This window comes from Diabrotica undecimpunctata, chromosome 10, assembly GCF_040954645.1.
Source record: "Diabrotica undecimpunctata isolate CICGRU chromosome 10, icDiaUnde3, whole genome shotgun sequence".
NCBI classification, from domain to species: Eukaryota; Metazoa; Arthropoda; class Insecta; order Coleoptera; family Chrysomelidae; genus Diabrotica; species Diabrotica undecimpunctata.
The window spans coordinates 50,887,146-50,912,908 of record NC_092812.1 but is presented as its reverse complement, the minus strand read 5'-3'; the positions used below and the strand labels follow the sequence as shown (position 1 = coordinate 50,912,908).

General features: G+C 32.1%; 1 protein-coding gene across 3 annotated transcripts in view; it reads right to left on the bottom strand.

The window, feature by feature from the left end:
• The window catches only part of JMJD6 (Bifunctional arginine demethylase and lysyl-hydroxylase PSR), a 31,603-nt gene extending 11,093 nt beyond the window's left edge, over window positions 1–20,510 (bottom strand). The window contains exons 1-5 of one of the 3 annotated variants that reach the window (XR_011952159.1): window positions 20,343–20,510; window positions 11,870–12,228; window positions 5,115–5,311; window positions 2,933–3,494; window positions 2,565–2,682 (exon numbers count right to left, since the gene is read on the bottom strand). Coding sequence is in view for 2 of the 3 variants with exons in the window: in XM_072546427.1 (XP_072402528.1) it covers window positions 2,623–2,682; window positions 2,933–3,494; window positions 5,115–5,311; window positions 11,870–12,228; window positions 20,343–20,412 (1,248 nt within the window). In the remaining variant the exon portion in view is untranslated. The remainder of the gene's footprint in view (window positions 1–2,564; window positions 2,683–2,932; window positions 3,495–5,114; window positions 5,312–11,869; window positions 12,229–20,342) is intronic. The other 2 variants (XM_072546427.1, XM_072546426.1) reach the window with 2 other exon arrangements.
• Window positions 20,511–25,763: the final 5,253 nt, after the last annotated feature.

Here is a 25,763-nt window from a genome sequence, read left to right as displayed (position 1 = left end):
AGAATTGGACATACCCGATTCACACATGACTATTTAATGAAGTCAGAGCCGAAGACCAATTGCCAAATCTGCTTAAGTGTATTAAGTGTGAAACATATCCTCATCGAGTGTTTCCGGTACGCAAAACACAGAGTGCAACATAAACTTAAGTCAAATATTAAAGACGTTTTAAAATCACCCGATCAAGTCTCTAACATAATTGGTTTCTTGAAAGACATTCAGTTGGTTAACATAATTTGACTTTAATTGAATCGGTCATTATGAAAAGGGGTCATCTCCGCTTTTTTGACATTTCCACTTTCTGTCGAATTTCTATTTAACACACGTAAACGCGTCTATTCCATATAAAAACGGGTCAACTTTCATTATTACTACCGTAAATACAGCATACCCCACAAACCAGTTCAGTTTAAAAACGAGTCATCTCCTAGAGATAACCCATTTTCAAAATGAACGACGATTTGTACCCACCCACAGTATAATGGTTTATTATATTGACGATACAATCTATTTAGTAGTTGTATAGACCTGTATGGAAACAGACGCTGTGCGTAATACAATGTCGCGTAGTGATAGGTAGTGATAGTAGTGCAAGTAAAATTCCTCTTTTAAAACGGAAAAAAGGTGTGAGGAATCAAAATACACAATCTTAAAACAAAGCAACCTTTTACTCTTACCACGAAGGCGAAGGACACAGAGGTCCCGATGAAGTTTTCTCTTTTATAAATGACTATATAAACAACAAAATTCCAGAAAACTTTGAAGAGCTGCATCTCTTTTGTGACGGATATCTAGGTCAGGTAGGCTGATGCAGTAGAGAGAGTAGCAACACTAAAATGGAACTGGGCAGGTCACGTGGCTCGAATGACAGACAATAGATGGACAAAGCGGATACTGGAATGGAGACCAAGAGATGATGCCTACCGAAGTAGAGGTCGTCCACCAACACGTTGGACTGACGATCTAAAACGTTGTCATAGGAATTGGATGCAAGAGGCACAAGATCGAAATAGATGGAAAATTATGAGGGAGATCTATGTCCAGCAGTGGATAAGCGAAGATTGAATGATGATGATGATGATCTAGGTCAAAATCGCAATAATACTGTTATTCGATATCTTCTGGCCCTAGTAATGATCAAGAAGTTCAAAAATATTACTATTTACGTTCCACAGCGAGGCCACTCATTTAATTATTTGTGACAAGAGATTTCGGTACCGTTAAAAGAAAAATTTGTCGCTACCATAAGATTTTCTCTGTAGAGAAATTTGTAGATTTAATAGTGTCTTCATCTGGTCATAATAAATTTGATATTAGACATATTACTTACATAGATGTAGCTGCTTTTAAAAAATAGTGGCCAGATTAAAAAAAAGTTCCATAGGAAGCTTTGCTAAGGAAGTTCGAAAAAAACGAAAAGGTTAGTTTCAGTATTAACTCTTATTATGAATTTAGCTTTTCCTCAGATAATTTGGGTATGGTGTTAGCTAAACCATACATTGATGGCATTCTTGAAGAACGTTTTCAACTTTTAAAACCTCAACAAAAGGGCAGTTCACCCATGTTTGTACCTGAACCTCAAAATCTTCCTGCCTATCAGGGGAAAATTTCAATAAACATAAAAAAATTGAAGACATTAAGAAGCTTTTACAATGCATTCCAGATAATCACAACTACAACATCTACAACATGATCTGTAAATGGTCTACTACCAGTGCCGAAGAAGTGAAACAAGGAGACATTATTAAACTATCATTATTTATTTTAAATTTTTTGTTTTTTTCTAAGTTTAGTGTAGCAGTTTAATGTTTATAATAAACAATATTCGTGTTATATTGACTATTTTTACTTTTATTACCTGTTCATTTTGAAAACGGTTCATCTCTTTTACAAAAAAATTCGGTTTCTAGGTCTTTTAAAATTAAAAAATATCTTTTTATAATGTTCCTTGGTTTGTATAGCAAATCATAAAACCAAAAACTACATAAAAACACTGAAGTTCTTAATAGTAATGAAAATAAGAAGTTTTTGACCTCTCCTGTGATTTTTAAAAAAAGTGGAGGTGGGCCCTTTTCAAAATGACCGATTCAATTTACTCGATGATCAAACATGTATGTAATCGTAAGTTCTAATTTAAAACTTCTGTAGCAATTAGTAATAAATCCTTATTGTAATTATTGTACACAATATTGTTTTTGTCAATGGCCATTCCAGCCGAGACACATTAATTTAAGTAAAAATAAATATATTTATGTCATTCGAAGTAATATATAAATGTGATGTTTCCGGTATAAGATGATAATTTCACATATCTGGAAGATTAACACTAAAATCGTCATCATGAATAAGCAGGATAAAATTAAACTATTAGAAGAATTTTATTTCAACGTAACAAAAAATAAAACCATTTAAATTTTCCAAAAAAATTGTATTTTGAATTCGATTTCAGAATTCAAAGTAGAAACGCCAAATAAATTATTTCTCATTGCATTTGGGTTCAATTTCCAAAACTCATTAGTTAAAAAGTAAACGTATTATGGAATATCTATATATTTAAAACATACCTCTCTGACCGAAAATACACTTTACAAAACATAACACAGAACTTACTATCGGCAACAATCAGGCAATCCGCAGGGATGTATCTGTGGCTCCCTGCTGCACTTTGTACCAATGATCTACCTGAAACAGGAAAGATAACTTGCTACATATACGGACCGATGTTACTAGGGAAACTGCCAATATCTTACTTGAAAATAGACCTATACACCACCATACGTACAGAATTACAGTTCACATTATTAAGATATTACAGACAACACTCTCAATTACTATTGGTGATCAAATACCGTTGCTGTTACAATCAATTTCACGTATTCATATATAGGTTTTAAACAAAATTAATAAACAATATAAATTATATGTTACTAACCAGTTTAGGACAAACTTTTCGATTGTTCTCATTGTCAATATCCGATTTTCTCTTTTTCTTCTTCGCTGAAATAGACTCTTGGCCACTGTCTTCGTCATCAGAGTTGGAACTGTCCGATTCTGAGCTTGAGCTAGAAGATGAGTTACTGGAACTATCTGAGGCTATCCCAGAGGGTTTTTCTAAATTAATCCTAATAGCCAAAGCAGCAAGATTTGGCTCCTTCTCGGTTAATGTCTTTAGCCATTTTTGAGATAATTTGGGTCTTCCTCTAGCCGTTTTATGCCATACGACCGGGAAATTTGTTCGACTACAGAAGTTTTGCGTTACGGCTATAGTTGTATCTAGATTTAATACTACGTGCCACCATCCACCTGGAACAAAAACAGTTTCACCAGGACCTTGTAATATTTCGATTGGTTTACAGTTCTGTGGCCAAGTTGGCTTTTGCGTTTTTGGATATATTAAATCAAACCATGTGATTGCTTCGTCACGCTGCTTTCCACCAGCTTGAAGTGTTACTTTTAGTATTTCTTTTGGAGTATGCGTTGGAAACAGACACCACCTGCAAATAAAATTCCCTATAAATACTATTAAGTAACAATACAACAAATAGAATATTTATAATAATTTTATCTTCAACTACCATCTTCGGTTACCAAGGCTGGCTTTTATGGCAGCAATTTTAACTCTTAATACTGTTGTTCGGAACAGTTGGATAGAACTGCAAACGAACTATTCTCTTAGTTTTCTCAACCAAGACTACTACAACTTTCAAAATAATTTAAGTGGTCTACTCATCTACTCGGTTCTACAAACATGTACAGTACCATAATTCGTTTCCTTAAAGACTGTCACCTTTACTACTTAGTGTAATTATATTAAGATGTTGTTAATGTATCCTAACTTGTATATAAACAGATTGTATATGTATGTAAACATAAACATATTGCAATAAACTTGTACCAGTGTCAATGGCCCATAGTTGCCGAGACACTTTAATTAAAAAAAAAATCATATAAATATTACTTAATTGTCCTGAATTTCTGAATGATTTTTATATATTTTACTTTTATTGCATTTACAATTTGCTGCCTGCAAAAATTATAGACTTGGAATGACATCTTCAACGCTGTGTGAGAAATTTATTAGAAAGTGGTAAAACATTGGGGGTTGGATATGTTACCTCATTGTGGTGGATACTAAAAAGTTCTAAGTGGTAATTTCCATCTTTTTTATTATAGTAATATACAATAAAAATTATTTTATAATCAAATTTAAGCCATGGGCTCTCACTCCTCAGAATAGGAAAATTCACATTCATCGTAGATATCTAGGGTATTAAAAAAATTGAGCTCTATAATAAAAATGATAAATCTGTAGAGTATCGACTTCGGTACCAGTTCAGTATTTTAACATTTTCGTTCTTATTATTTTTATACAACGTAACTGAAGAATTCATTAGACGTCTTGAAATTCGAGCATATGTTATAAATTAGTTATTTGATTATTAAGTACTTATTAATTTCAATAATTTCATTGCAAAATAAATGTCTTTTATCATCGGTATAGCGTAAATTTAAATGTTACATATGACATTTATGTTATAAAAACATAAAACTTCAATTAAAAAAATATCGATGACGTCTTATCTTGTAAGGTAGCGGTAGTATTACAATTAATGTTTTGCAAACAAGTAGAAAACTGAAATACTAAATCGACATTTTCGAACTTCACCTTCAAAAATAATCAACTCATAATCTAATAATGCAGTTCTACACTTTGAACGCACTGTATACCTAACTTATATGTAATATCAATATTACTGTAAAAACTAAATATCAAATTTATTAAGCTCCACGTTTGCTATAACTCCCTTTGGAGTCAACTTCAGGACATTTGTTGAATCTTCTTCTTGATTCCTACTTTACTGCCTATACGATAAGACTAAGATGACACTGAGTAGTATTATCATTCGTTATAAGTTACAAGCATATTAATAGACATACTTAAGATCGACTAGTCTAGTCTGTGTCCTCATCCTTGTTAAATTGATGAAGTAGTATAGAAATATACCTTCTTAAGTTCCTTGGCGCTTAAATGAATAAAAATTCAGTTTCTTATTACTAAAATTCCTAAAAAAAGAAATGTCTCGAAAATCTAAATTAAGGGAATTTTTACGTACCTTTTGTGTCCCATTACAAGAGCGTTCCAGGCACTGGTACCGAGGGGATCAATATGGATTCCGGTCCCAGACCTAGCAGGTCCCATTACAAACCATCTATAAGGAGGTCTCCTGTTTTCACCAGAATACTTTAATAAGTCATCTCTAAAATAATACGGTACTTCATAATCTTCTAACAATTTCTTTCTTCTCTTATGCTGTAGTAATAAAATAAGTTAAGAGGATATCAGTCAAGAGAAAAGAAAAGTAAAATTAGTAGTAAATATATCATACGTATTACACACTCAATGGGATTGATGAAACGTGGAATGTTAAATTTGTTGCGAATTATACTTGTCTTTTCTCCTGACCGATAAATTAATAGTGAAATAATGATTAAAGCGATAAAGTTTTATCTAATGAAAATTACAAAAGTCACGAGTAAAATAAAAAGAGTAAAAAGAAAAAAAAGGCCGTCACTGGCGGTACAGTAGTAAACAGTGCTTTTCTTCAGTCCTAAAAAATTTGCCATTTACGGTGGGATTTAAGAATGGTGTTTAGTTAAGTAATAGTGCAATAATTAGCTGATAAACAACTGTAAGTCATCTATATGTATTTATTAAGCCGCAAATCAAATTGGTTGTTATTTACAATTTAAATAAACTTAAAATTTCGTATCTATACGAGGCGTATTGAGGTGTGCATGCCGTTGTTATAATATCAGCAACTAGACAGGTCAGCACCGAAAATTTTGGGGCCACTGTCCAAGTTAACTATGGAGCCAAATATTGAGTCGATTTCCACCCCTATTCAAAGTCAATCTACCACCGTTAAGTCATTATCCATAGTCTTAGCCCAGCAGCAATTTCCAAAAATAGATCAGGCTATAGTTTTCGGCGCAATCGATGGAACTCGTCTTCAGGATTACCTTATCTCTTTAGGAAGCATAATAGAACCCAAAAATATTATTTTCTGTTTTCGTTTATCAAATAATAGAATTTGCATGTATCTATCTAGTAAGCAACTGTTAGAGGATTTTATGAATACCCAGGGCTCAATCAAGGTTCAAGTTCATATTATAAAGGCACGTCGACTTATAACACCAACCGAGAGACTTATACTGTCATATGTATCTGCAACTATTCCTCATGAAGTGCTTTGCGAAGAATTAAAAAATATTGGTGTGATTCCACCGATTTTTTTTCTCAGGATTCAAACCTACTAGAATATAGCCACATACCGTAGTATAAGCATAAGTTTCCGAAGACAAGTATATGTCAGTCCATACAATTTTGTTGTACCTGATTCGTTTACAGTAAATTACGAAAATACTTCCTATAGAATCTTCATTTCTCAGGATAGTCTAACGTGGTATAAATGCAAAGCTTCAGGACATATCGCTAACCAGTGTCTTACGAATTCCAGTACAGCTCCAACTGTAAGCTCACCTACAAATCTCCACAACCAAGTAACTACCGGCACTCCTAGTTATAGCAACACTTTCAATCAACCACATTCGGCGACAACACCGTTTTCACAAACTTCGGAAGCAATATTCTCTAACCTATCAACACTTCTTCCATTAGATAAAATTGCAGAAAACTCTGATAAAGCTGATACATTACCACATTTTTCTCAAACAACTATTTCAGCCAATCTCACAAATAAAACTTCAAGTTCGACTTCTGTCACTACTTACGACTTTGCTCCAGTACTTTCAAATATAATACAGCCACAGCATCCAAGTGAAAACTCTGATTGTGAAAAACTGATAATACTTGCACCAATTCAAGTACCTCCATAAAACGCAGTTGTGGTGAAATCATTTCTCCTACAGATTCAGCACTTTCATCACAAACCCAAATTTTCTAAATTAAAAAAACCGCACTCATCCAGCGATCCATTTACAAGGAAAACTATTGAAAATTTTATTGATAAATATACACCACCATTCGTTTTAAATTACCACCAATTGTCCTTAATGTTTGATAATATCCAAGGCTCACCCGACAATATTCACGTCGTCAAAGAATTTACAAGTGATTATATAACATTAATTATTATCATTATAAAACATAATAAAATACCGGAAGAATGGAGAAAGAGCGAACTAATTCTACTCTTCAAAAAAGGAGATGAAAAACAGCCAGAAAACTACAGAGGTATAAACTTGTTAAATACTACGCTAAAACTTACAACTGAAATTTTACAAGTGCTAATAAATCAGAGAGGGTCTAGCAGATGAACAACAGGATTTTCGTAGTGGAAGATCGTGTACAGATGCAATATCAAGACTTAAACATGTAATCCATCTTCTGTATAATAGAGAAGCTCCCCTAAATATTATAAAAACTGTCGAAAACATCTACCAAAACAACAAAATGGAAGTTAGAATAGAGGGACAACTTACAGAACCTATAGAAATAGGCAGCAGACTAAGACAAGGGGATTCATTGAGCCCCATGCTCTTCAATTTGATCATGAATGAAATCATCAAAAGCGTTAACAAAGGCAAAATTGCTTATAAAGAGGAAGAAGAAGAACTTAAAGTAAGTGTACAGAATCTTGACAAACTGCCAAAACTACTCCACTAGAAAAGCTTGACTAAGCTTTGTTTTTGTGGTTTTCTCAGGAGAGGGAACAGGGAACTTCGATTAATGTGCCCCTTATTAAAGAAAAAGCTTTAAACTTACATAGGCTAATTAATTGTAACGAAACATTCCGTGCTATTAGTACAGGTTGGTTTGATCGTTTCAAGCAGTGTCACGAGGGACTTCAATAACAATAATATGGGTGCCTTCTCATATCCGCATCCAAGGAAATGAGATGGCTGACAGCGCTATAAGAGAAGCCTCTACATCCAACTTACCCGTCTACAACATACAGCTCCAAGAAGATTTAAAATCAAAATTCAAAAGGAAGATCCAAGACAAGTGGCAGGAACTTTGGATCACCAAAAACATGAAGCTCAGAGAAATACAACCTAATGATAACAATTATTTATCCCTAGCATCTCTGAACAAAAAAGAGAAGATAGCAATACGAAGATTGAGAATAGGACACACATGTTTGACACACGGTCATCTTATGTCCTCTACAGACCAACAGCTATGCTCCCGCTGCAAGGATATTCCTATTACCGTCAAGCACAATCTCACAGAATGTCAACACTACCAGGCCACTCGCATTGCCAACAATATAATCTATGAATGAGAAAAATATAAGAAACTCCTGGAAAAAAATTTGGCCAAGCCTTACTTTCGAAGAAATGCTAGATCTAGGGGCTGAAGAAATCAATTTGTTAAAGGACCTTGTGCAAAATATTCCTAGCTGTGAAGAGGCGAATAACAATGATGTAGAAGAAAATGGATGCGAGCTGATGATGATGGCCAAGATATATATGATGATCAACAAATCATTGAAATGGTTACAGAACCTTTAAAGCTCACTGATGAAAGCGATGGGGAAGAAGATGCCAACAGCGAACAGCGAATAACCCACACAGACGTTGCAGCTGCGTTTGATCTAGCGCTACGCTACGCAGAGCAACACTCCGCCGCTACGCCAGTGGATACCATGTTTTTAGCGTAATTTAGCTTCGAGGGAGAGGCATTCTTCATTAAAGTAAAGAAATTTTACTGATTTCTTCAAAAAACAAGTAAAATTTGAAAACTTTATTACAGTTAAGTACTAGATATATAAAGTAGTGGTTCTTAGAGTAATTGCATATTTATTTTCCCCAAATTTATTGCCAAATTCTGTCTCGGATTAAGCGGATTTTCGGATTACCGAATTTCTGATTTCGGATTAGTGGGACTCTACTGTAATAGTATACCACATCATTGTTAATTAATTGCCTACCATACTTGTGGAACTTTAGACAGAAGACTACAGATAAAAGGTTTTCTGCGATCGTCTTATGGAAATAGTTGCACAAAAAAGTTGCACAATAAAAAACAGACTAATGGTCATCATATATGTAGTTTTAAATAAATTTTTAACAAGAATATTTGTTTTAACGGAATTATGTAAAATGGTAATCAAGAGGTAAATCAACGCCACAGAAAAAGCTAATCACGATTAGCGATAAGGTTAAGGTGAGTTAATAATACTACAAGTAAAAATATTTCTTCTAGCAAAATTTCTTCTATAAATTTTTGAAATTTATGTTACCGATTTAGGCTTAGGATTATTCTCAGGGGCTTGTATGCTATAAAAGCAGTCCAATGCTGTATGTGGTTCCTTTGATCTATATGTGATTCCTTTGATGTAGAGAGAAACTGCTTTTGGTTTGTCTGTTGTGTAATCGTGTTATCACGATTTTCTGTGGCTTTCCTGACTGTTTGTTGATTACAGTCGTTTCGTTAAAGGGTATTGATTATGTTCAAAAAAATAGGGCTAAAAGGAACTACAACGTTAAATGAGTTTGATTGTTTCATATGGTCAATGGACCCCCAAATATATAAAAACCGTGGAGTGCTACCATTTAAAGGGGTGCGTTTTTGAGAAATATCACCTTTTTAAAGTCAAAAATATATTTTTTAGAAAAACATATTTAAAAAACCGAAGCAAAAAAAATAGGAACACACGCGATTTTTCTTTTTTGTCCCATTACTTTTTTCCACGGGGTATAAGTATAGGCATTGCTTTACAGAAAAAAAACTTTTATCCTTCCTCTTCAAGATGAGGTTTGGTAAAAGTATTTAGAATTTACAGTTTTCCAGATACCATTTTTCAAAGTTCGCCGCTCACACAATTTTTTTAGCCATTTTTTCTATTATTTCCCAAACATTGCTCTATAACTTTTTTCTACGCAGTTGTAGTTATATGGTACATTGACATTAAATTCCACCAATTTTCTTAAAAAATCTTCCAGAATCAGCCAAACTTATCCTTCTAGACCTATTTAACTCAATATTTTCCCAAGATATGGCGCCATGCAATTATCATCCCAATTCTTAAAATCAACAAACCTAAAGACGAGCCCATGTCGTATCGTCCAATCTCCTTGACATGCAGTATGTGCAAACTAATGGAAAAGATTATAAATAACACACTAGTATGGCATTTAGAAACCTCAAAATTATTGTCACCCTTTCAAAGTGGTTTTCTTAAAGGCAGATCCACTACCGACACCCTAGTATTGCTTGAGTCTGAAATCCATGAAGCATTTCGACATAATCAAAAACTGCTAGCTGTCTTTATTGATATCAATAAAGGTTTCCAAACTGTTTGGAAACATAATATTTTGAAAACATTAAAAAAATGTGAAATAGAGGGTCACACATTAGCTTTTATACAAAATTTCGTCACTCATAGACACAATCAAATAAGAGCTAATGGTTATAATTTTCGTCAAAGATCTCTTGAAAATGGAATTCCGCAAGGCTTCATTTTACGCCCAAGATTATTTCTGATTGCAACAAACAACATCCTAGACGAACTGAGATTACCGATTAAATCCAATCTATACGCAGACGATTCGATTAACCAAAAAAAGCAGAAGTGTGGAATGTGCGGCTGGAGTAATGCAGAAGTTCTTACAAACATAATATTCATCAAACGAAAAAATATAAAGAATATTAAATTACTTTAAATGGACGTACTCTAAAAGAAACAAAGGAAATAAATTGTCTGGGGTTAATTCTAGATTTCACCCTAAACTGGAAAAGCCATATAAATACCTTAAAAAAACAACGTTAACCTAGAATTAATCTCCTGAAAATTCTCTCAAACTATACGTGGAGAGCAGATACAAGAACCCTACTATATGCAGCAAATTAGACTACAGTGCAATACGTTATGACACTGCCAAAAGATTACACTAAAAAAACTAAACTCAATTCAAACAACATCAAACACAAAAGTGAGTAAAAGTGAGTTGAACGTACTGACTATCGGTCTGACAGGAGCATCTTGCTTTCGTATTTTAGGCAAGCCGTATCATTTTGGACAATCTCAGATTCTAGGGGAAGCAAACAACCAAAGTATACACACTCGGAAAATTAACTATACATATTGCTCCATCCTTAAATCAAATAATAATATGAAGAAACTGTTTAATAATCGTGATATTAGGCTCTCTCTACGAATAAGAATGTTACGAAAATATGTGTTTAGTACCTTGTCGTACGGCGTGGAAGCATTGACTCTTAAACAGAACAATATAAAAAGTATTGGGAGTTTCGACAAATGAAGAAGTATTACGATGAGTGTGTAAATGAATACGGGTCTCAGTAGAATGCCCTGGATGAGATATTTAAGAGAAGGATTTGGTTGCACCTCAAACGAACTGTTTAGAACAACTGTAAATAAAGTTCGAATAGCTTTGATATCCAATCTCCGATAGAAGAGGAACGGACAGAAGGATGCTACAAGCGAACCTTTGGCACAGTAAGACTTCTTTGACAGACCTTACTGTTGCTACGAGGTTTGATTTAGACTTTATGCAAGATCGCTGGGAATACTACAGCTAAATGTTTTGGCATGAGCTTATATATAAATCAACTGTAGTCCCGAAGATTTATATGATAGTTAATAAAACTTGTGCAATGAGCTAATTCGCTGCAGTACAAACGGGTGTAGAAAAAACGGTTTCCGGAGAAGAAAAAAACCACCAGATGGTTTCCAGTGGTTGTTGACCGGTTTCAAATTTTGTATTTTTTATAAATAATTGTCAAATATATTCCTGTTTTAAAAAATATAACAATTTTAAAATTCATTCTTCATTTTCCCGCCTATAAGAACCGAAAACTTTTGTGTTAATTTTAGCTTACCTCACCAAAATTACTATCAAATATATATAAAGGACTATCATCTTTAGTAGACTGCATATAATGGATATAATACTTCATTTTCATTTTTACACTGTAGCCTTCATTGTCTTCTCCACACTTAAATTTTTGGTTCCTATATTTCCTAGTTAATTTTTCTAAAGTCCATTTCTCTTCGGCCCTCCAACCTTTTTGGCATCCTGTAATTACCACAGGTTTGTAAGGAAGTTCATAGTTTGTTATAAATTGTCTCTGGGAAGTTCGACTTTCATCTATCCTTTCACAGTTGTCTATAAAGTTTTTGAACCTATCAACATCTGAAACATATTCCATTTGCTTCCATGCTTTCTTGGTATTCAGTTCTAAAAACAACAAGTCTTTTAAAAAGTTATTATTACACTAATGGATAAAAAACTGGACACTTCACATTAAGTCGACTTTACTATATCATATGAGATTTGTTATGATCCCTCGTTTCTATGATGTTTTAAAAAATCGTGTTTACACTGAATGATAAGTTATGACTTATGCTATGCTATGAGTGACACGACAATGAGGTTTTGTTGATTTTTCTTTTTGTTTATGGTCATAAAGATATTAGACACAGTATAGGTAACAACTATTACATTTTTAAACTATTATAATGGAAAATAAATTTTTGCTTGCATTGGCTTCCCGACTTTTAATAATAATATGCCGGCAACAACTGCGAACAGCTAATAGTAAGAAGAAAAAGATCAGACGCCTCTGGCCTCGCAGGTAGCTCTTAAGAAGAAACAGTGAACGGGGTATATCACATTTAGTGTTTATATTATACCAAATGATTCATGAAAAAACTAAACTAAAATTATGCCTAAGAAAATTATAAAACACTAAACTAAGAATAAAATGAGCTAAATAAATAATATAAGAAAAATACGACATAATAGCACAGATTAGACAATAGGCTCAATATCAATGCAACAAACAAAATATAAATAAATAAATAAAGGATGTTGTCTCTCGGTAAGAGATTGTCGCTGAATTGACATAAGAAATGAGGCGCGATATTTAAATATGTTGGTGTTACCGGTATTATTACCGAAAATCATATGATTTTATCATCTGGAATAGGTACTGTCCTATTCTCCTGTGACAAGCTATGACGAGCTGCATGACAATGCTTAGGACAAAATCATATAACAAATCACACAGTGTAAACATGTAAATTTCACTCCATGACCAGATCACATGATAAATCATGTAGTGTAAAGTCGACTTTAGTAACTTTAATGCTAATATTTAAATGAACCAAAATTAATATTGAGAAACTCAATATTAATTTCTGAATATTTCTTTGTAACTACCTTTCATTAATTTTTTCCTAAAATTACCCAAATTATCTTTATTTGATTCCAGAAATTTTTATAAACTTTTAAACTTATTAATTTCTTTATTTTAATACAGTTAATATTTAATAATAGTTGTTATAGTTGCGAATTTATTTTTGGTGATCATGAATTCTACTATTATTCAGATTTAAGTAATACGACTTATACTTTCTCTAAGGGAAAATTTACTCATAAGTATCTATAGTCTCAATATGGTTGAGCTCTGGGGGAACTCGTTCAGTTTAGCAGGACAGTTTCAAAATTTTTGTCGTATGTCGTTGCACGATTTCGAGTACCTGTTAACAATGATTGAACCAGTAATAAGAAAAAAGGATACTAATTACAGAACTGCTGTGCCTGTTAGGGAAACACTGGCGATAACTTTACGATTCCTAGCAACAGGAGATTCATTTAGCAGTCTGATGTATACATTCAAAGTGTCCAAATAAACTGTATCACGGAATGTTATGGAAGTTTGTGGTGCTCTCAATGAAACACTCAAACAGTATATACGCGTAAGTAAAAGTAATTTTTATAGAACATACATTATAATAGATAATAACTTCAAATTCAAATAATAAAAATCACTGTTTATAATAATGGCTTTATTTACACATTAAAATGATTTACATATTTCTAAATAGGAGAAAGTTGTGAGGAAGGAACAGAGGAAAGTAATGTATGCGAATTTTGTGAATGTACCGACATATAATGTTCTTGTGGAACAGGGGTAGGCGGTACAGGCGAATGAGGTGTCGAAAGTGAGTGGTATTTAGTATGATGATTTTGGGTGCCATAAGGCGCCAACATGGAATGATATTGAGCATTATGTTGGGAAACATGAGTGGGGATAATGGGTGAATGAACTACTAAGGCAGCACCATGTAGTGACGTAATACTTTGTTGGGGAGTATAGCCAGAAGAAGATTATGAACTAGCTGACACATACTGATTCTTGGAATATAGTTTCATTTCTGAGTCATAAATAAGATGGTTTATTTTATGCATCAGTATGCTTCTTTTGTGCTCTGTAAATTTTCGAAGCTTCTCAGTGATATGTTCCCCAAATGCTGAACATTCATCCCGTGATACATTGGTAACATTATCTAAGATGTTAAAGGATCTAATTAGCCGGAGATCGTCGGTATTTTTTTGTTTTTTTGACCCGTTTGGAGTAGCAAGAACTTGCTGTTTAGGCGGACCAACCCTGTTTGATTGGCCAGTGTGCTGAATAGCATTTTCAGTTGCTTCTTCTGTAGGCATATGGCACATATTTTCTTGAGATTCATTCATTTCGTCTAATACTCCTGGCATGTCATGTTCGACGTCTACGTTATCGGAAACCTGTAAGTAATACATATCCAAATTAATATTCTTTTTATTTACAGATGCCCACAAATTCAGAAGAATGGCTAAAATGTGCAAATGAATTCGAAGAACAATGGAACTACCCACACTGTTTAGCGGCTATGGATGGTAAACATGTGGCACTACAAGCACCAATGAACAGTAACAGTGAATACTTCAACTACAAATCATTCTTCAGCATTGTCTCGTTTGCACTTGTGGATGCAAACTATAACTTTTTATTTGTTGATGTAGGTTCACAGAGTCGTATATCCGATAGCGGTATATTTAAAAATACTGTTTTATGGAAGAAAATAGAGAAAAATACCCTGAATATACCTGAGAGTAAACCACTTCCTGAACGTGATCTGATTATATATATATATATATATATATATATATATATATATATATATATATATATATATATATATATATATATATATATATATATATATATATATATATATATATATATAATAGAACACCTCTCTACCCTAAGGTGTGAGGTAGTGATCTGATTATACCATATGTTATTCTGGCAGATGAGGCATTCGCATTACATGAAAACAATATGAGACCTTATTCTGGCGTTCGCGACAAAGGTTCAAAAGAAAGAGTATTTAATTAGCGCCTTTCTAGAGCAAGACGGGTCGTTGAAAATGCTTTTGGATTTCTTAGCTCCGGTTTCAGAGTCTTAAGAAAACCTATGCTTTTGGAGCCGCAGAAAGCCAGAGACATAGTTTTAACAACTGTCGACTTACATAACTTTTTAAGACAGAGTGCAAAATCCAAAAATATATATAACCCAGAAGGTACTTTTGACAGGGAGCATTCTAATGGGGAATTAGTAGCCGGATCTTGGAGAAATAAGGTAGAAAAATCCTCATTGTCTAGTTTAAGAAAAATACCAAGAAAAAGTTCTTCAAATGCACAGGCAATTCGCAATGGACTTGCTGACTATTTTGTTACAGATGGACATGTAGCTTGGCAAGATAAGTAAGCATAAGTATAAGTTTAACAATAGACCTACATTAGTTTTAGTAATAAATGAATTTTGAAATACTTACATTTTCTATACCATCTCTGTTGTCACGTGTTTCTGTGTCGATTCGATTGACGGGTGCATCCTTTTCTGTCAAAAATTGAAAATGCTTTTATAAGCAAACCAAGTACTGACAAAAATATCATCTCGTCCTAAAAAAAATTCAATTATCCATAGAAATAAAACAAAACATTTATCAATGTCTACTGAAATTAAAATGTCAAATTACCTTTTCCTGTTCCCATTGACTTTTTCATTTTCACCTTTTCTCTTCTATATGAAGACAACAAAGACGTCATCTTTGTTTTAGCTTCAGCGACGGAACAACCGATATTGTCTGCAATAAATACCCATGCATCATATTTCTTACTTTTTATATGATAATTATTGCTTTTTGGATTCCATAATTCCGGTTTGTCTCTGTATGCCTCAATAAGTTTTTCAACTTCTTCATGATTCCACTCAAAACAAAAATAGTACAGAAACACAATAATCTGTAAAAATGGTCTTCAATCACAAACACCGTTCCAACTTAACGCGCACTTTTCTTTGATCTACACTACTTTACCGACAACCAACGGATAATGTTCGTTCTTATTTGAACTTGTACGGCGCAGCGCTACTGTCGTTCTCACTAGTCGCTCAAGCTCGCTCCGCGCACAAATGAACCAAAACAAACAAGCGCTGACTGAAGGGGTTTGATTGATTCGTCTACGCAAACATTACGTGAAGGGATTTGATTGTGTAAAGTCTGTGTGAAGTATCTGTACTTTCATTATTAGAAAAATGTCAGTGCCTCAAGAGGAGCTCAAATCGGTTTCTGGACATCAACGATTTTATTTCGTTTGAATATATATATATATATATATATATATATATATATATAGGACACTAGGCATCTTAACTAATCCCATACAAATCTATATACCCAAAAATCTTTTCAATTCATCAGTAGTAGTATCCTTCCATTGTTGAATTCGAGCTTGAAGTAAATTGGTTTTTTCTGCTTTTTGCGAAGCGTATTTATTGGTTTCTTGTAAGATCAAATTCATGATATCGTCATCCACAAACAGTAAAAAAAATCAATAGGCTGGTTATCATGTATACCTGAGATATTTTCATTTATATTCAACCCTTGCTCGAAAACAATGAAATGTTTCAAATTATCCCTGGTTACCTCATTCTAGTTCAACACTGTAGAAGCACTAGGTATTTCATCAGCTGTATCACTATCCCACTCAAAGTTTCTGATAACACTTTCAATTGTTTCATCTATTAGATTCGTAGGACTGCTAACAGGATTATTTTTTATGTTGTCAGCATGCTTTTCTTGTTCAACGCTTTCGATTTGTATTGCAAATGATGTACTGGGTTGATCTATGCTATTAGAGTTATTAGAAACGTTGAGTACATTTTCTTTTCTTCTTTTTTTTGAACAGGTGATGAAGAATAATTAGATGAATCTGAATAATAATTACTTGCGATATAACTTTCCGATGAATACTCAAACACCTGTTCTTCTGACAACATATCATCCATTAGTTTTTGTAGTTTATTTTGATTTTTTTCATAATCACCCATTTTTCTCAATTTTACTGCGATACTGTTACTACTATAACAAGTTGATGCGAACTAAATAATACACTGGTTAGACCCATACCGCTACAATACGCAGGTTTATTCTTGCAAATTTGCGAGGCACGTGCGCATCGCATGGCCTCAGCTTAACAATGTTATTTCTTAGGCCGCGCAATGCATCCGTGCCTCGCAATTCAAACTCATGTTTAGAAAGAAATTTTGCTATATTTAAGAAATGCGTTGTTTTTGTACTGCATTTTTATGCGTTTTAAACAAAAAAAAAAATAATAAATTGGCCTGGGAAAAGGCAAAAAATATTATCATTATGGCGATAAACATGTTAATATTTAATGCTGGACTGAAATTTGCAAGTGAAATATCTAAAGTTAATGTTTTGATATATTTCTTCTATTGGCTACAGCGAAAGTTGTATCTCAAAATTACACAAAAATAGCTCTGATGTAACGCTATCTTTAGAAATTAAGCTAGAAGAAATTAAAATATATATTAGTATTTAATATTATACCTACATACATAATACACCTAAAGAAACAACCATAAACTATGTTGTAAAAAAAATTGGACTTTTCAATACCCTCCTACCCCTTCATCACAAAGAGTCATTTACAGTCGAGGCCCTCCCTAATGTCGACATCACAATTGCGATTCAAGACCCCATTTTCAGTGATATTTTATTTTTTATTTATTTATTCCATAAAACTATTATATATTTAAAAAATTTAATTTTATTTCTAGATTTTTTAAAACTAACTATAAAACTTTATTTATAAATGTCATACAATCATACAAGAATGATTAATTAAGATTAATAATTTACATAAAAATAATTTAATTTAATGAAAAAAGATGAACACTGTATTTAGTGAAGAACATATTATATTTAATAATACAGCATCATATAGCTACAAATTAAAATACACTAAATGACATCAGTTGTGTACTCATGCTCCCAGACCCCAAGTCATATAGCATCAGGATATTCATAGGGACGCTCTAATAGTGGGTAGATGTATGATTCTTCTATATACTCGGATGCCTTATTAGCTGGTAAGTTAAGGGATGCTCCATTAATTATTAAATGTACAAATATATTTTTCCTGTCATTTTCATTTTTGAAATATATTACTCATATAGAGTATATTACTTGAATAAGAGAAAAAAATTATTCTTAGTGTTTTTTAAAAATTGGGTGCTCTATAGCACTATTAACATTATAATTTATAGTATATGTTATATAAAAATTGCTTGATATAATTTATATTTCTGTCTACACCTTTTGATATGCAAAAGTGATATTTTACCTTAAAGCTATATGCAGATACTTGAAACTACTACTAGTTCAGGAGTAACATTCATTAAAACACGGTGACTTAGATGAGCTGTTAATGCAATGCTAAAAAGCTAACCACAGGAATATGAAGAATATAAAGAAGAAGCAGAGGCAGACTGTGAATTAGGTGGTTAGAAGGAGTTGAGACTGACTTAAGGATACTAAAGATCAGAAGATGGCAACACATCACCAGAAACTCAATAGAAAGGCGACGAATCTTATAGCTGGCCAGGATTCACAGAGGATTGTCAAGCCAAAGATGATGATGATATCTGGTTCAGGTTCATACTTAAAATATTTGTCAATGATGTATTTACGAATAACAATTTATTAAGTTGTGATGTATATTGTAGAGATCTTTTATATCAGTCTTATTTCTACACAATTTTGATCTTTTTTTATGTGAATCATCTCCAATATATATCTTTTGATATAGATTCTCAAAATCAAAAGAATGGCTGTCTTCTAGATTAAGAGAATGCTTAGCTAAGACTGTAGTGTTTAATTTTTTAGTTTGTACGCTATATTTGTAAGCAACAACCATCCTACGTAGATATTGGAGTGTTTGCTGAATATATCTTGAATTGCAGTGTTTATAATTTACCTTGTAAACATCTGACTGATGACCATTAGTAACAATGGGTTTAAATTTTGAAAAATATTTTCCTGGTATTTTTGATGATTTATGTCTAACATTGATGTCAGATTTTGCTAACATTTTTCGACATTGGTTCAGAGAATCCATTAATGTATTCTTCTTTATGTGCCGTCTTCTACCGAAGGTTGGTGACCATCAAATGATAGGTTTCTCTGTTTTGTGCCACATGTATTATGTTCGCAGCTTCTGGTATTTGAAACCATTCTCTCAAGTTTCTCAGCCAGGATTTCTTCTTTCTTTCTTTCCATTAATGTATGGTATCAATATATAATAATAAAAATAGTTAGATTTGACAACAAACACTCTTTTCTCATGAAAAATAACACTGTGGACAGAAAAATTTAATAGAAATTAGCATAAATGCAACCAATTCAGGAAATTTGTTTATAAAACAAACACTATGATCAAATTGTAGTTTCAAGATGATTTTAACACATTCCAACTGTGCTATTCATGTGTAATAAATCCTAAATCTGAATTATACATTCTACATTAAAATGCTTATCCACTATTATATGTATTCTCCTATTAATCCATTACTTGATGTTTTAACAGCATAGATTAACTTAAGGATATTGATCTCTAAAATGAATTAAAAAATGAGAAACCATTTTTTAATAAGGAATACTTTTGGAAGATTTATTTTCTTTGAAAAAAAAAACTGAAGATAGCAGCAAAAGCAAGAGTTAAATCAAGGTGATGCTGTATTATTTGTGTAGGTATTTGCTTTATTGGTAATCACATGCCAGGTAACTAAATAAATAATATATGTTAGTTTTGTTTTCAGTCAACATAAAACTCAAAACTCATGTGGTCCTCAGCAGTATACCCTATTTGCATGACTAATTTAAGAAAAAATGTCTTACATATCATGGGATGTTGTTAGACAAAACAAGTACAATATGAATTTCTTTTTTGGGATTGGGGTTAGCTTTGTAGAAAAGGGGTTGTATAGAAGTGTTAATATTATATTTATGAATATAACAATTAGTTATCTACATTGTTTATCATAATTTCGTTATATTGTGAGAACTACCAGTGATTTTTTTAAAGTTAGGTATATTCACAATACTTTCAAAAGTATTTAAATTTTATAGGTTAGAATTTTAAAATCTGTTTATTCTTACCTGGTCTAGCCCGTTTCTTTACTTCTTTAATCCGTTTTCGTGCTCTGTGTGCGAATTCATGTTCGTCCATTACTTTGCAAAAAATAATTGAGAATGAGAAATGAGAACCAATATCCAGCAAAACTTTTCAATACATAAATAACATCCAATAATAATATCATTGGTACTACTGAAATCGTGACACTTGAGACTTGACATATTTGAAGTCAATGTCAAACACTAACACTTTGACTTCCAAGATATTCAGGGACGAGAAGCTAATTAACCCAAGCGGTGCCGACGTTGCCAGATTTTCGGTAACCATATTTTACCGCGATTTTTAAATGATAAAAGCGTAATAATCCTCTTTCAGTATATAAAGGCGTAAGAGAAACACATCGTAACCATCAAAATAAAAAGTTTACAAGTGACGATTTGTTTTGAATAAAGTCTTTCTGTTATTAACAAATGAATGAAATATTTTTGTAGTTATTTTAAAAAAAGATAAATACTTAATTATAATTATAAGAGTACCTATATAAGAGTATATTATAATATTATACGAGTATTTAATTCGTTAATAGCAAGGAATACATACTTTATTGAAAACAATACTTTACTTAAAAAATTTTTATATTGACAGTTACTATGGTATTCCCTTATTAGAAGGAAAAGGTCAATATTTTCCTGGGTTTTGGGTTAAACCAATTCTAGATTTGACTCTAGAATTAATTATAATTTTTTTTTTATTTTAAAGCGACTGTTGTTGTCATATATTTAGCTTTAAGTACTATTCTATTAGTTTATGTTAGATGTCATATTAGTGTAGCGAGATTAAATAAAACGAGCGGTTCGAATTTATATACATATATTTATTTATAACTTTACAGTTTGGTAGTATCTTAACAACTAACTCTGCTTCTAACATTGTTACCTATATATACCAAAAGTATTATGTTCGAGAATATTCTGGCGTAGTCCCACCTCTAATTCGCCTACGTGACCGGTTATTCTCCCCCGCACTCGATACACGGGTATTAGAGATCCAATGCAACCGTTACCTGGGACATGCCGAGAGCATGTTCGTAACATTAGTTTTATGTTTGATGTTGGTTGTCACATAGATGAAGGATGACACTTCGTGCCATGCCGATATATTGTAAAATAGTCTTACATAAAAGAGTTAATAAAAATCTAAAAAACCTACATTTATTAATAATACAACAGTTGCAAAATATATATGGTATAATAAATTACAACATTCATACATAGCAACTACATAACATTTATATTTAAGAAATTTTAATTTGCAAGTTGCCATACAATAAAAAATCAACATTTTAGAAAATGTACATATATATTAATTTAATATTGATACTCATGTGATGGTGATACAAATTTAAATATAAAAAATGATTCTTCATTGGAATGTTATGAATTTTCTTTAATATCGCTGAGTTCTTGGTTAGAAGATCTCTTAAGACTGGCGTTTCCTTGCACTCTCTTCTTTTTATGGAAAAAAAATCTGATTTGCGAATCAATATGCCTTTTTAGTTTCTAGAATTCTAAAACGACCAGAAATAAATGTTTAACACACTCGGAGAGAATTTTGTAAGAGCAAAAAAAAAACAAAAACATTTTTTTACCTTTGCTGTGGAACTCTGATTATTAGCTTTGAACCTATTATTTGCTATTATGTTCTTATCTTCTTTTTTTAAATTGATATGTTGTGAATCAAAAATATGATTATAATGATTTTATTGCCATTCTACAAAAACGTTATTTTCAATAACTACTTTTATTGCTCTAGTACATGAATTGCTCATCTTATGTGATCTTTGACTCTTTTGTAATATAGATCTTTGTTATCTTTTTTGGGACATAACCTATAAACAATAAATCTATGAATATTCAATTATTCAGTTAAATATTTTAACATATTTGATTTACTTCTATTGCAATTAAAATAAAGTATTTCTCCAGCGATACTATTACATTTACTGCTTAAAATGGCAGAGCAAATGTTTGCAATTTCGATTTCTCACTTCCAGGTATCAAAGTCAGTTTTTTTGCAAAGTAAATCACATAACTTCCCATTTCACATTGCCCTGTGGTTGTGACTGACAGAAGACCAACACATCACCATTTGGCAACGTCGGCATCATTTGGGCTAATAATTAGCCTCTCGTTATTAACGAATTGATACAGAAAACGTTCATGAATTTCTTCTTTTATTTATTGTTGGTGGAAAGTGGCTAGTGACGGAACGATGTCTGCGGAGATGAAATTTATATTAATGAATTCTGCTTCACTTACTGATTATTGTACAATGATTTTTATTCTCTGAAAAACATTATTTATTATGTAAATTCCATTTAAAATATGTCTTATTTTTAAAAGCCACCGCCATTATCCACCATTATTTTCCATGAAACAACAAGAAATGATAGGAATGACAACTGTTTCTTATGGTCAAGAAGAGTACTAAGGGTAGAAGTGGCCAAGTTACCTTGATAATTCTAATAAGTGTTGCCATGGGTATACAAAATATGTTTTCTTATGAAAAAACAAAAATTGCCACTGGGGGAGTGCCGACAGAAGGTTACAAATACGACTGGTTACAAATTAGATGGTTATATATATATATATATATATATATATATATATATATATATATATATATATACAAATATATATATATATATATATATATATATATATATATATATATATATATATATATATATATATATATATATATTTGTTTTTAGTACAATCCTGAGCCTTCGATAGTAAAACTTAAGCACAAACCTGAACCCCGTTTACGATCCTGAACCTGTATATTGGTTCAGGATTGTTTTCCTTTTATAACTGACATATGATTTAAAATTTACAAATTAAATCATTTTTTTAAATTAGCGGTGCCATCAGCGGACAAAACTGCCTAACTTTCAATTCAATATGTCATTTGGAATCCAAGAGAAACCTGTTTGTATTGTGGTTCAGGATTGCATTTTTTAGTTCAGCCATTTGCCACTTTGGCTCTGGAAACAATTTCTTGAATATACATGATTTTTATATACATTATCACAATTAGTACCTTCCTGATCCATACTATGTGGCAACATTGCTTTGTCGTTATTTTGTTTAGAGAATTGGGGAATTCTATTTTTAGCCAAGGCCAGAGAGATTTCTTTTCAATAGGTGGTATAAGATATTATTATTTAGTTGCAAGTTGTAACAGTCGTTTGTTTTGGTTCAGGAAGGTGTGTTTAAAAATGAATAATAATTATAAAGGACGTTGTAAACTGATGGTTGATATATATTTAGGGAAAGGTTAATTATACAAAAGGTATTAAACTAAATTGTCATTTTGAGCATTTTGGCTTAAAAATCTAGCTGAATTGTCCTTATTTATATAAGTTAATATTAACAGAGGTACAGGGTATCCAAGTAAAATAGTTATTCTTGATTTTAATTTATATTTACAAAAAGACTGTGACAGAGTTTATTAAAAATTATTATAGGCGATTTTCTTATCGAAAGAAGCTGATTTGCAATTTGGGATTATCATGTTATCCGGTTTTTAGGATTTGTTTTAAATAATGTTTTAAAAAAAAGTAAATTTTTATTTTTTTAACAAAAAACGTAATTAATAGAGGGGAGTTCCGTGATACATCATTTTAGACGGCTTATGCAATGTTTTCAGTAGTCTGAGATATCTCAAAATATTGAGTTCCTGTTTAAATTCATTTTATATAGGGCATCCCAAGTAAGAGAAATCACGTCATCTTCTTTTTGCTAACTGTTATGCAAGATGTTTTAGAAGTACTTCGATAAACCTCTAGGGGAATTATATTAGAAGGAAAAGTATCTCTAACTAATGGACCTTGATGTCTTCCTGTTTATATTTTTAAATTAGTATTTTATGACTGTCAGTATCTCAGACAAATTTGACTAAATTAGCACTATTCCATGTTATTTAGGTTGACTAGTTTAAAACCTTTGTCTCTATTAGTTAACAATAGCGCAAAGGGGGACTGTTTATGAGAACTTTCATCTATCAATCATACTCCTGAAATTTTTCAAAATAGTTTTGAAACATCCTGTGCAAAATGAACCAAAAAAGCAAAAAATGAGAAAGGGTTTAAAGATTAAATGTATAATTTTTAGACAAAAACGTAGAAAAAATACAGTTTGATTATTGCTCGAAAAATTCGAAGAGCAGCTTGTATCCAATTTCTCAGATACACGTAACAAAAGATTCAAAAGTTTAAAGTTCAAAAGAGAAAAATGGAAAGGGGAAAGACGAAGAAGAGCAACGTATGGGTAACGTTTAAATAATATTTTACATACTTAATAATAATGGGTCTGAAATGCTTTTTTCTAATCTATTAAGCTCGAAGAATAAAATATATTCTTTTAAATAAATTTCCTGTTCATATTTTATTGGGTGTCAAAATAGGTTAGTTGTAAATTATTGAGTGACAAAAAATTTTAAGCTGATTTCTTCTATTCAATATGATGAAAGTGGGGATATCTCGAGAACATACAAATCTAATAACATAGGGACCCAGATCAAGCAATAAATATGGATTTTTTATCCGACGAGTATGATTCCTATGCGGAAAATAATAATGCTGTGTTTCTACAGAAAAAAAATTAATAACTCGTCTAACACATCCAAAAGCAAATTTATAAAGGATGACGACGATTCCATAAATATCCTAATTATATGCCATCAGAAGACGGCCGAGCTAAAAAAATGGGTAGCTATGTTTTTGTTTAATTGTTCTTAAATTTGGTTAAACTTTGACTCTTTCTTGCAGTTCTCAGATTTAAAAATGCCACAAAAAAGAGCCATCCACAAATCTGTGACAGCAAACAGTGTGAGAACGATTCGTTAATACTTGTAGAAGTGATTGATGGGAATGATGTTTCCTCAATTTTATTTAAAGAACCGATTGAAAGAGAGAAACGCGAGAAGGACGAATCCCTAATAATACGGAAACTCTTAAATTTCGATAATAAACAAAAAAGTGAACATCAAATGGAGAAGGAGACTGAAAAAGAGCAAAACACAAGCAGCAGTACTGTAGCTCAAAGGATATCATCTCTTGCTCTAGAAGTGAAAGTAAGGACTCAATTAAATAACCATATAAGCAGTATATGGTATTCAAAACAATTTGATACTTTACATTCCCCTAAACTCCAATAATTCTTAAATTAACAATCTGTGAGAAAGCATATAACGTACGGAAAGAGATAGAATTGATTTTAATTTATTAGACATGACATACTGTGGTAAGGTTGTTTTGTCGTTTACGTCTCGTCAGACGGGTTTTTTTGTGGCCAATAAAACAAACCAAACTCAGCTACATGTATAAAAAAGCCTATCTGACTAGTTGTAAGGACGAGACAACTGAGTCACAAGATGTCGTG